Raw genomic sequence first — 12873 nt, forward strand, 5'->3', positions numbered from 1 at the left:
TTCCACCATCAAAGAGCCAATACAATAAGTTTAATTACAGCAAAGTCAGTGTAATCTAAAACGAGATTCCGGTGTAGTCAAATAAGTTAGAAAACATCATCATCTTGCCGTTTGTTTTATGTGTTAGTGCGCCTGATTGCTGAGCAATTGAGTAATTATGACTGGATGATGAGGACTTAAGGTAATTAAAACTTTATTTAAATTGAATTTGATTAATCGATCGCTTGCGTATTTTATCCACCCGTTTCTTTCACCTGATTTGATTGATTGAATTGATGAATAATTTCGTTTCATCTGTAAACGGTTAGTTTTGTGTATAATCGAGCCCAAATTACGACCTAGATAAGAGTCTCATGTTAAATTTTTCTATTTCGTATTCAAAATTACGTCGGGTGTTAATTACAAATTTGTTATGTAATTCTTTGGAATTTTGGAGGCGGTTGAGGTGATAATAAGTATTTAATTCTAACCCTGACAATAGAGGGAGCAATTTCTAGGGTAGGCTCGGGTCCGACGAAAACCCCACCACTGCCAGCAACACATGTAAAAGTAGCGGTTCCGGGCCCTTTTGCAAAAGAGCCAGGAATATCTCCCTATGGTCGTGCTCTCTTAAATGGTCTGAACGTGTTGACCGCCCATCTCAGAGATCCTTCGGTAACCTCCCTGGCCTTGAACCGACCCGGGTACCTCCTTTTGGTGGATCCGAAGTTACGTATTTCCCAGAGCCTAGGAAGACATGTAGGAATCTGACCCACGGTAGACGTATATCTAGCGCATGGAAGTTTCAGTGTATCCACTTTTTACCCCGGGTCTTTCAAAAGGATCTTACGAAGTTTTTGAGCATCCAGAAGACCATTTATGTTACCACAGAAGGTCCTCCATGATCCTCGCTTAGACCTTCGAAGATGATCCTGAGCGATCTTCCAATTCTTCCCCGTCTGCTGCAAATTTCTCTTCATCCATCTATGATGTACTCGGTTCCCCCCTCCCCTAGTGATGGCGACTGCTTCGACCTCTGGTCGGTGCCAAGAACCGCCTGGCGATTGCCTTCTTTGCGCCAGTCCCATTCTTCTTGCGAACCATACCGGGTCCTTGAATAAGGTCTTCCGTTGGAGCCGTCCTCCCTTTCGAGGAGCCTCCCCCGTTACCGGAACCCGGCTTGTTGAGCCCCTCTCACGGGGAACCCACAAAGGGTTTGTTTGGTTTGAAATCCTCCATCCAATTCCCACGAGTAGCGCAAAGACCCACTAAAGCTTTTAAAGGTTTATAGAATCTAAAGGTCCACTTAAGGTCTCAGATCCCTTAAAAGATCTTGGAGCCTTTTAGAAGTTCGATTTGAGACTCGAGGGCTCTTAGAGTCTTTTAAAGGAAGCTCGTCAAAAACCGTTAAAGGCACTTAGTAACCTAGGGATCCTAAAGGCTCTTCAAAATTCATATATGGAATATTAAAAACCCTAAAAAACATTAAACTCTCAATAGTCCTTAGAGGTCTGCTAAAGGCTTTTAATAAGACCACGAGTGCCATTGACAATTATTAGTGGCCTTTAGTACCTGCCTACCGCCAAAATAGTATAAGGAATAAATAATCTTAAATAACTATTAAAGCTGTTTAGAATATCAAGGTATCTATGGTTGAAATGCTTAGTATATCATTTTAGTACAGGCTTTAGACAATGAACAATAAAGGGCCCAACATGTTACTTTGAGGTACGCCTACAGCACCTCGCAGTTTCGGAAAGCAATTTGCAAATTATCGGAATGCTATCTTATAGTGACAAGTGCATTAAAGGGTTTAACTCCCGGAGTGAACCCTTGGACAACCTCGACCTGCGGATGACTTCCTGGCGGTGCCTTGAAACTGAACGGCTGTAGCATATTGGCAATTATGAAGAAGAGGTTTGCTTTCTCCAAAACTTCCCCCAAACACCTTCGCTTCCCGAGACCGAACTACTTGGAACGTTCAAACGGAAAATTCTTTGGTCTTCGTGTGCCCAGGAACGCCAGTAACAGCAATAGGAAATTTCACTGCGTCTGTCACAGATTTGTTTAGGCAATTAGTCGATTAGTGGTGATAACTGCTTTATAAATAATCATTGACCTTACCATGGAATTGCTTATTCAGCGCCTTTGCCATCATGTTTTCACAATATTTTTATTTTTTTTCCTACAACGAAAGTTATACACTTAATGACCTTTAATACATTGTAATGTAGATTTATTCATTCACAAATAATTAACTCTACGATTTTAAAGATCAAAATCATCTAGAAAACAGATGAAAGCACTTGTGGTTTCTAGAAAAGGTCTGAGCCCTTGAGCACTAGTAAGGGCTTTAATTGCTCTAAATCAATCTAAAATGAGGTGGTTTTTGGACAAAATGGCGACCCAAAGATGCTCTTAAAAGGCTCATCTCGTAAAGCATTAGAAAATTGTAGTTGTGGCTCAATAAAGTTAAATCCCGAAAGTTACGGCTTACGAAAATTATCAGATTTGGAGCATAAGCCCAAGCCATAAACCTACAGCAAAGTTGAACCTTGATACTTGAACCTTGAAAATGCAGCGCAAAGCTTAAAGTTTTAAAGATTTGGGGTTAACAACTTGACACACGAAGTTTAAAGTGTAAATCCTGAAGATCACGGTTTGCGGGAAAGATCAGATTTGAAGCATAAACCATAAACGTAAGCCATAAACATGAAGTTGAACCTTGAACTTTAAAAATAAACTGCAAAGTTTAAAACTTGAAGGTTGGGGTTCAAAAATTGACACCTGGAAATTAAAGTGTAAATTCTGAAGATCTGTTGTGAAAATATATCAGATTTGAAGCGGAAGTCATAAACCTATAGCAACTAAATTAAACCTTGATACCTGAACCTTAAAATGGAGCAAACAGCCCGAAATTAATCAGATTTGAAGCATAAGTCATAAACCTATGGCAAAGGTTTACTTGAACCTTGAAAATAAAGCACAAAGTTTAAAGCTAAGGTTCAAAAGTTGACACCTGTAAGTCCTGAAAATGGCGCCCTTCGAAAATAATCAGATTTAAAAGCTAAAAGTTGAACCTAGAGGCCTGAACCTTAGAAACGAAGCCCAAAGTTTAAATATTAGAGTGTGTTTCAAAAATTGACGCGAAAATAATTCGATTTGAAGCATAAGCCGTAAGCCTAAGGCAAAAATTTGAACCTTGAAACCGGAACCTTAGAAATGAATCACACAGATTGAAAGTCAAAGCTGACACTTGATGCTTACAGTCCTGAAGATAAGCATAGAAGCTATAAACCTTTGACGCTTGAACCTTAGAAATGAAGCACAACGCTTCAGATATGAGTTTCAAACATTGACACCAAATGCTTGATGAAGTACGATGTTCAAATATTGAGGTGAAAGTTTCAAAAATTGAAACCTGTAGCATATAGCGTAAATTCTGCAGCTGATAACTTGCGAAAATACTGCGATTTTAAGCATGAGGCAAAAAGTTGAACCTTGATCAAAGAGTAGGTTACTCTTTGCCTTGATCCTTGAACCTTAATAATGAATGACAGACATTGAAGTTTGAGGTTGAAAATTTTACATTTGAAGCTTAAAGTGTAAATCGTGAAGATCACGGCACTCGAAAATAAAAAGATTTGAAGCATAAGCCTTGAAGCCCAAAGATGAACCTTAGCAATGAAGCTTCAGGTTTGAGGTTTACACTTATTCATTTTTTAGCGCATTTTTGCAAAAAATTTTTTTTGTAAAAAGTAGCTTTTAATCTCACTTTGGCTGGCTGGCTGGCTGGTCGGCTGGCTGGCTGGCTGGCTGGTCTGGCTGGCTGGCTGGCTGGCTGGCAGTAAATGCGCGCCCGTAGAAAAACGCTTGTAAAAAGACAAGGAGTGTACATGTAACTATCGAGGCCGTGTAATTAAGAACGTTAGGGATGGGGCTACAAGATTTGGAGTCGACGACATCTGGACGCCATCCCCGAGCGTATTATACTAACCTGGAGCTTTTTCAGTTTTTATCTATCTTCTTCTACAGTTTTTCTCCGATTGTTTTCAAATTGGTGTCGTCGGGAAGATCTTGTCAACGCGCACAACTTCTGCGTGGCGGAATTTTGTTTTTTTTCCTAGGGGCGAAATAAACCACCTTTTGCGCGGCGAGCTTCGAGGGGTAGTCGACTTTGGGTGCCCAAAAGTTTCTTACAGCGCGAATCGCGGTCTCTCTTTCTCGTGTCACTAATAGAAGGTCGAGCTATGTGAAGTACCCAAAAGTTGAATACGATTTTATGCGGGATTTTAGCGAAATCTACCAAAATGTGAATTACGAATGAACGGGACGTCGGAACTGTGTATCGACAAAGGGAATGTGGTAACCCCCGACGAGATCTTACTGATGGTGGAGTCGAAACTTCAAATCCGAATTGTTGCGGGTGATTAGAAGTGGGTGTCGACAAAGGGAATATGGTAACCCCCAAAGGATTTTAATGATGGTGGAGGCAAAACTTCAAACGCGAATTGCGAGTGCACGGTAAGTGAGAAAATGGTACCGACAAAGTGAACGTGGTAGCTTTCGGCAAGATCTTATTGATGGTGGAGTCAATATTGGCTAATAAAACACTGATCTGCCACACAAAAATGCGCTGAAGTCCCTTCGATCTCACACGAGGACTTTGATCATTTTTTATCGTATTATTAGTAATTCGTGAATTATCTGAGGTTGTTTGAAATTGTAAGGGCGTTAATTAATAGATTCTGATAATTTAAACCGGAAATTTGAATACTTAAATTAACATAAATTACCATAAGGACTTCTTTTTTGGCGAGTTTTACGAACAAAAGATCACAATAATAGTAAAAAAATTAACTAAACGTGTAAGTGGTGTCCAAGTCAGGGGGGATTATTGTGCAAGTAGAAGAAAAATTAAAAACCTAGCATTGGCCAAATGCGTTCAAAGGAGAAGCTTTGAAAGGCTAAAGAGATTTCAAAAGTCCGAGAACCTTCAAAAGTCTCGATTTGAAGGACTTCTTGAATCCTTAATATCCTTATAGAAATTATATAGAGATGGACCCTTTGTAGCTCAAAAACTCACAACGGGTCTTTTCAAAGCTAAAGGTTCTCTCTTTTCGTGAGAGCTCTTATGAGTACATAAATATTATTGGTCTGAATTGTGCAGAGTGCAAATATTGAAGCTTGGGTTTCAAAAATTGAAACTGTGGCTGAATAACGTTAAATCCTGAAGGTTACGGATTGTGAAAATAATCAGATTTGAGGTATAAGGCAAAAGTTGAACCTTGGTACCTGAACCTTAAAAATGAAGCACAGAGCTTGAAGTTGGATGTTCAAAAATTTACGCATGAAGCTTAAGGTGTAGGTTCTGAAGATCACGCTTTGCGAAAATAATCAGATTTAAAGCATAAGCCTAAAATAAGAGTCGAACCTTGATACCTGAACCTGAAAAATGAAGCACAAAGCTTAGAACCTTTTTTATGTTTCAAAAATTGACACCTGGAACGTAAAACCTGGAGAAAAAATTTGAAGCACGAGGCTGATCTTGAACAAAACGTAAGCCATAAACCTAGGAAAAGTCCTGAAAATCACGCTCCAGGAAAAGAATCAAATTTCAAAGCACGTCATAAACCTAAAACAAAAAATTGAACCTTGAACCTTAAAAATAAACCGCAAAGTTTATAACTTGAAATTTGGGGTTCAAAAATTGACACCTGAAAATTAAAGTGTAAATTCTGAAAATATATCAGATTTGAAGCGGAAGTCATAAACCTATAGCAACAAGTTGAACCTTGATACCTGAATCTTAAAATAAATCACAAAATTTAAAGCCAAGGTTCAAAAGTTGACACCTGAAAATGGCGCCCTTCGAAAATAATCAGATTTCAAGCACAAACCTAAGGCAAAAAATTGAACCTAGAAGCCTGAACCTTAGAAACGAAGCCCAAAGTTTAAATATTAAAGTGCGAGTTTCAAAAATTGGCCCGATTTGAAGCATAAGCCTTGAAGCCCAAAGATGAGCCTTAGAAATGAAGCTTCAGGTTTGAGGTTTACACTTATTTATTTTTATATCGTATTTTTAGTACGTAGTACCTAATTCGTGAATTATCTGAGGTTGTTTGATATTGTAAGGGCGTTAATTACTTAATTAGATTCTCATCATTTAAACCGGAAGTTTGAATACTTAAATTAACATAAATTACCATAAGGACTTCTTTCAGTTGAAACAATTTTTCCGCGCCCAGTGGATCAATAGAATTTTGGTCAGAAGTGATCTATGCATAATTCTAAAAAATCAACCCTTTTCTGTTAATTACATGGAAAATTAGCATGCACTTCACAAATTTACAATAATATTTAATTACCCTAACCTGTTATTGAGATCGATTATTTTGAAAACTTCTTTGTGGGTTCTCAGTTCTCAGCATCACACGATCTTTTAACTTGCATCCTTTACGGTTGTAATTTACATTACGCCATAATACAAATGTGCGGTATGTGTAATTTGTTTCATGCAAATCATTACCGGTCCTAAAGCGAACCCTTGCGGAACTCCCTTCGCGCTATGGTTCATGAGAGAAAGTGACAGTTTCGGACGGATAATCCTGCGGTTGCGTCCAGTGCAAAATCAAAGAAGAGGAATCCAGTGAACTACTTCACTACTTCACAATCCGATGATATCACTACCGCAGATCCAGAGTTTGCTGAAACGCTTATTACTCGTATAGTGTATAAGTATATTAGACAATGAACAATACAGGGCCAAATATGTTACTTTGAGGTTGTACGCCCACATAGTAGTTCTGTTCTCGCAAAGCAATTCGTGCATTATTGACATGCTATCTTATAGTAACAAGTGCATTAAATGGTTTAACTCCCGGAGTGAACCCTTCGACAACTTCCACCTGCTGCTGACTTCCTGGTGCTGCCTTGAAACTGAACGTCTGTAGCATATTGGCAACTATTAAGAAGAGATTTGCTTTCGCCAAAATTTCTCCCAAACACCTTCGCTTCCCGAGACCGAAAATCACGAAGCTACTTGGAACGTTCAAACTGCCGTCTTTAATATACCGATCGGGATCGAAAGCGCTTGGATTCTTCCATCCGGCTTTTGAATCCATAAGCGTTCCTCTCGAATTTCCGAGAAGAATCGTGTCCTGCGGAAAAACCGTAATTAGTTGCTGTTACCCAGAATGCTACAAAGTTATTACCTTTGGAATGAAATATCCATAAAAGGTAGTGTCCTGAGTTGCCCTTCTTGGTACAAGGAATCCTCTTCCAGCGAACAATCTCATGGATTCCAGCACCACGCTTTCCACATACGGCAATCTATGGGAACATATAAATGGGCCCTACACATTTCAAGTCTCACCGTGGCTTGTCATCCAAAGTAACCGCCCGCCTTCTTCCAACCACGCAATCGATCTCCTTTTGGGCTTTTGTTTGCACGTCCTGATGGAGCACAATATATGACATGAAGAATTGTAGAGTATTGTAGGTGGTTTCGAATCCCGCGATGAACAAATCCATACATACTGCCAGCAGTTGCTCCTCAGAGAAGCTGTCTTTCTTCTCCCTAGAATTTAGTGTTGCCAGGTACGCGTGAATCAGGCCAGGATTCGCACCACTGCCCCTTAGCTCTTCTACCCTTTCCCTAACAAAATTTATGATTCTCTTGTGAACATCGACGTATGTATTGTATCCAGAATAATTGGGGCAAAGGTACTTCATAAAGGGAAAATTGCTGAAACTCGTACCACTCAATGAACCGCACAGAGAAAAATCTTCCATTATACTAAGCAACTCGTTTACTTCAAAGTCCTCCAGAGGTCTCTTTCTACCGGCCATTAAAGACCAAAGCATATTCAGCAGTGGAATCCCAAACAAACTGTCGATTGGCACGGTACCATTCTTTTTGCACCTCTTGGTAAGATCTTCATTTATCTCACGCAACTCGCTGTGAATGGCTTCCTCCATTATCTCCTTAGAATCTTTTAGATGTCGGAGCACGAACTTCTTATGTTCTTGGAAAGTTTGGGAGTCGTTGAAGACAATGCCCTTCCGTTTCCCGCCAGTCCTACTGTCGGATAGTATACCTTTGGGTCTGCCATTAAGCTCATCTCTTCCGAACATTTCCAGAATCTGCTGCAACCCGCAGACGATTACGACACGCTCTCGTCCGATTCGTGCGCCAATTAAAGGCCCGTATTCCGCAACCAACGGCAATACCGCCTTCGATAGAGATCCCGTTTGACGACACAGCTTTTGGATTTGCCAAGCGCATCCTATAATGGGAAACCACGCCGGACCGGGCGGGAAGTTCTTTGGTCTTCGTGTGTCCAGGAGTGCCAGAAACAGCAACAGGAGAAGTATAACGATTAACCACATATTTTCACTGATATAAAAACGTGTTTGTAACAAATAATGAGGATCCCACATGTTTACTTTAGGCAATAATCGATTAGGGCAAAGTGCTCATAACTCCATTACAAATTATCGTAATGCGTTGACCTTTCCACCACCAACAACATTTTTATCTTTGACTTTTTCATCTTAAGTCGAGCAAAAAATGGGCACACAAAATAATATAAAAAATTTGGTTAGCCCATTTGTGCAAAGTATGAACACTAAAATCCTTTAAAGACTTTAAGTGCCAGATTATCAATGGTTCTTGAAAACTAATTGTCTATTAAAAGTAGAGTCTTGGGCACCTTAAAAAACTAATAGGTATCGATCTTAGCGGCTAATTTCAGAACTGACAGGGCATGTGAACGAGAATCATTCCCGCTGATTCAGTAGGAAGCGACTTTAAGTTTCTTGAATCAGGTTTCTCAGATCAGGGTTGATTATTTCTCTTTTTCTAGAGTTGAAAGTTAAATTTCACTAGGGGTGAGCATTGTTATAAACTTGATAGGAGAGGGTGGTCAAATTTTGGAGGTAAAATGGACTGACAGCCTGATCCGCAGCAAAATTTACGCGAGGGAACATTTTCAAATCGGAGAACCGCTTTTCAAATAAAAACGAACCTGATATTAAAACTCATTGTGATTTACAAAAAAACCTCACAGTAACTGCTGATTAAAATCAAAATGAAGTGTGATATACAACGGCACACGACAAGAAATTTAAAGACAATTAACGATATTAATGATATTAAGATTGAGGAAAATTATTATCAACACAGCAAAACATTGGCTTACTATTCCTGTGAATAATCACGATCTCGAGTATTGCGACGCATTCAATGGGAGTGTTCGGAGGTTCAAGAGACGCCCCTCGGTGATTTACCTAATTAATTGTCGATGATCGCGGATAAGCAGTCGCGTTTTGTTTGTTTACATGACCTTCGAGCGCAAGAGACAACCAGTCGAACTGGATGCTGCCATTCTACCCCTTATGATCGTACGCGTAGATTACAGAGGGATGTTAGTGAAAGGTGAGTTTACAGTAATTATCCCCATTTACTTAGTTACTTCCCTTGTTAAAATACCAAGCCTTCCGCTCTTAATTACAGGATTGTTAGATTTCGTGATACAAAATCTTTCAAACTTACGTACTTGCCAAAATAGCAATAAAAGTAGGTACCCAATTTTGCTGGGTGAAAGTGGTGTCTTTTTTGAAAGTTTCAAAGCGTTCAGAACCATTAAAATAGGGACTAGTAGCCGTAGTAGCGGGACATTTCGTTTACCTTCAATTATTCAACTCTTTAAAAATTCTTCCATCTTAGAAAGTGAGCGTAACGTACAAAGAAAAATATATCCAGAAACTACAATGCCATAATAAACCCAAATTCAATTAATTGAAACTTAGATACGCCATTAATAAATGCGTTTCGGATTTCGACATACGTAAAACAAAGATAGCTAATTAAATTAAAATATATGGCATAACCTATAAAAAAAACCTGTTAACAAAGAGGAATTTTATGAAAATAACGTTACCTAAACATGACACAGGCACTCCCCGTTCGCGTAAAGATAGATAATTAAAACAATTTTAAAGTGTCGCAGTACGGACTTCTTTTGCTCTTGTAAGAATTTGCATTCTGTAAAGAGGATACCTCTTCGTTTTCCACCAGTTCGACTCGTGGTAACTACATTGTCCGGCCTACCATTGAGCTCATCTCTAAAAAGCAGTTCGTCGATCGTCTTCGATCCGCAGACGAAAACGGCACGTCCTCGGCCTACTGGTACTCCAACCACCGAACCATACTTTCCCGCCAACGCCGACGCTCTTCTCTTTGTGCCCCATTTCCCACGCCCATCCCAGTTTTGGAAACCTGGTGGAAAGTGCCTCGGATTTCACGTGTCCAAATAAGCGAGCAGGACCAACACAAAAATTATAAATATTATTGACCACATTTCGACACTTGTCGATTACAACTCCCAAACAAATTCTAAAGGTCAACTCGTGGACGTGCTCTTTCCGAGTGATTAGATAAAGTCCATTAATTTGTTTGGTGCTGATGAGATGGTTCCAAAATATTTTGATTCGGTAGCCTAACAAGTACCTACATCTTTTGGGCCAGAGAAGTGTACTTCGAGACTTTCTCTGTGGCCTTCATTACTTTATTACTATATACAGGACGTTTCGCTTTTGTATGTCCGAAAACTTACACAAAAAATACACGTTCCCGTCTCAGGATTTACCAACTGACGCTTCATAATTTCACTCAATTTGACTTTCGCACATCTGAAAACAAACATAGACAAGGCGCAAAATGGCCAAAATGTTGTCAGTTAATAACTTGACCACCCAATCCAATCTAATCCAATCTTTATTTGTCCGTATACCAAAAATAGGTTTTGACACGTCAGAAAATATGGTAAATATTAAATTAGTACAATGCATATATATATATATATAAAAGGAATAATAAAAACAGTTTAAAATTTCAAATAAATAAAAGCTAGACAGACCATGTGGCTAAAACAGAATATAGATTATAAACAATTTAAAATTATTGTTAAAAAGAGACAAAACAGAGATAAAATATAAACAAGTAAAGGTAAAAATGACTAAAGAGAATACTACTACACAGGTACAAAAAATTCAAGTAAACAAACAATGAAATAAATAAATATCATTAAAATTATTGAATAGATCTCCAAGGCGTATGTAAATATTCACTAAAAAGAATGACTTAATAAGTGCGCCTTAACGACTCTTTTAAATTTATAAAAATTGTAAGGTTTGATACAATCAGGAACGATATTGTATAAGTCGACCCTAAGACTGTTATTTTTAGACCTACTTAGTTTATAATAGGGCGTTTTTATTTTTTTTGCTCCTCGTGTAGAATAGTTGTGAGAGAAGTCATTGGTTTCAAATTTATTTTTGTTTTTATGAATTTCCAATATGGTGTGATATATGAAAATAGATGGAAGAGGCATAATAATTATTTTTTTAAAAATAGGTCGGCAGTGAGCACGATAGTCAGCATTTACGATTATACGGATTATTTTTTTTTGCAATAAAAACGCCTTGCTCGCTTTGGAAGAGTTACCCCACAAAATTACACCATATTGTAAATGTGAATGAACTAAAGAAAATAGCACGATCTTAGGGTGGCTATACAAAGTGATCGTTTTAAATTCCTTAAAATAAATAATGATTTGGTCAATGTGATTGCTCCAAGTGAGTTTTTCATCAATATATATGCCTAAAACTTTAACACACCTGCCGGTTGCAACCTTATTGTTTGTGGAGAGGGTAATTATGTGAGTTTTATCTTCATTTAATTTTAAGTTGTTCTTATTAAACCAGGTTATTCCTAATTGTATTAAATTATGACTTTTAAGGGCTAGAGTTTCGATATTTTGGTCCGAAACCAGTAATGAAGTATCGCAACCGTTCGCTAGTTATCATGCACACAGGCGGGCGGACGAACAGAAAGTCCAAAATCATGAACGAACTGGATCGCTCTTTTTTTCTTTTGGAATTTGCTATATGACTAAATGGCGCATATCCGGTTTACTATATTTTGTTTTGGCTAATATACTAGAACCCATTATTCACCCCTACCCATCTCTACTTTGCCTGAGCTTATCATGCTTATCTAAAGGTTATATTCGTATACATTTTCCAAATGCCATCTATACGGTTTTTCCAGAACCTCTTATCGTCTTTTCACAGCATTCTTTTCAGAACTATTTAGACGCTTCACAAAACATGCAAGGTTCTATGAGGCTCTGTTTCTTAATCTGAAAATGCACCAAGAGCTAATTCTTTGGATCATCACAGATTGAGTAGGTACGGCCCAAGGAACTTGAGAGGTTCCATCCTGTATATACAACTTACGACGACACATACATTTTTGAGAGTTGGCAACTATGCAATTTCTAGGTGGGAAAAAGCTGCCTTCGCCATCTAAAAAGCACGAACGGGGGTTACGTTTGGCATCTTGTCTTGAATGGCGGTCGTGAACGCGTCCCTTCATAAATATTTGTTGTTATTTTGTGTTATTTAATGCAGGTAGTAATGTCTTTATATCGTATTTGTGTATTGTATGCCGCATTTTATATTTTATGTGAGTTTGAATCTTTGTTTTTGAAATTTACTTGGTTTAACCGCAATGCAGAATCACATATGTGGTACCGTTATGCTATTGTTTGTAATTATTTACGTTTTTTGGTGTAAATCTTGCTTAATTTATGTTTATTGATGTTGATTACTTGGTCTTGTCCCTGAAGTAACATTCATATAAGTTTTTATCATTTTATTTTGATATGTGTAAATTACCGATTTGTTGTATGTACTGACTTGTTTGTTTACTAACATTTTTCTCCGTGAATGAAGCAGTCATGGGGGTGGTAAAAACTGTAACCATTTAAAGTACGACACCTAATTCCGTGATTGTCTTCGACATCCAACTGTAGGCTCGAAACCCCG

The 12873-nt window shown here is 38.4% G+C and overlaps 1 protein-coding gene across 1 annotated transcript; it reads right to left on the reverse strand.

Moving 5' to 3' along the window:
* Positions 1-6788: 6788 nt before the first annotated feature.
* LOC116181360 (probable cytochrome P450 303a1) lies at positions 6789-10323 on the reverse strand. The gene is made up of 4 exons (XM_031501704.1): positions 9924-10323; positions 7355-9873; positions 7194-7311; positions 6789-7139 (listed from the first exon to the last, which is right to left on the reverse strand). The coding sequence occupies exons 2-4, from the start codon at positions 8419-8421 to the stop codon at positions 6822-6824; spliced, it is 1503 nt and encodes a 500-aa protein (XP_031357564.1). The 5' UTR covers positions 8422-9873; positions 9924-10323; the 3' UTR covers positions 6789-6821.
* Positions 10324-12873: the final 2550 nt, after the last annotated feature.

This window comes from Photinus pyralis, unplaced genomic scaffold, assembly GCF_008802855.1.
Source record: "Photinus pyralis isolate 1611_PpyrPB1 unplaced genomic scaffold, Ppyr1.3 Ppyr1.4_LG9, whole genome shotgun sequence".
Lineage (NCBI taxonomy): Eukaryota > Metazoa > Arthropoda > Insecta > Coleoptera > Lampyridae > Photinus > Photinus pyralis.

Excerpts from the sequence above, each read along its gene's own strand:
- LOC116181360 (XM_031501704.1), bottom strand. The coding sequence starts at position 8,421 with ATGTGGGATCCTCATTATTTGTTACAAACACGTTTTTATATCAGTGAA. Across the intron at positions 7,312-7,354 it reads ACTTTGGATGACAAGCCACG|ATTGCCGTATGTGGAAAGCG; the intron begins GTGAGACTTGAA and ends ATGTTCCCATAG. Across the intron at positions 7,140-7,193 it reads ATGGATATTTCATTCCAAAG|GACACGATTCTTCTCGGAAA; the intron begins GTAATAACTTTG and ends GTTTTTCCGCAG.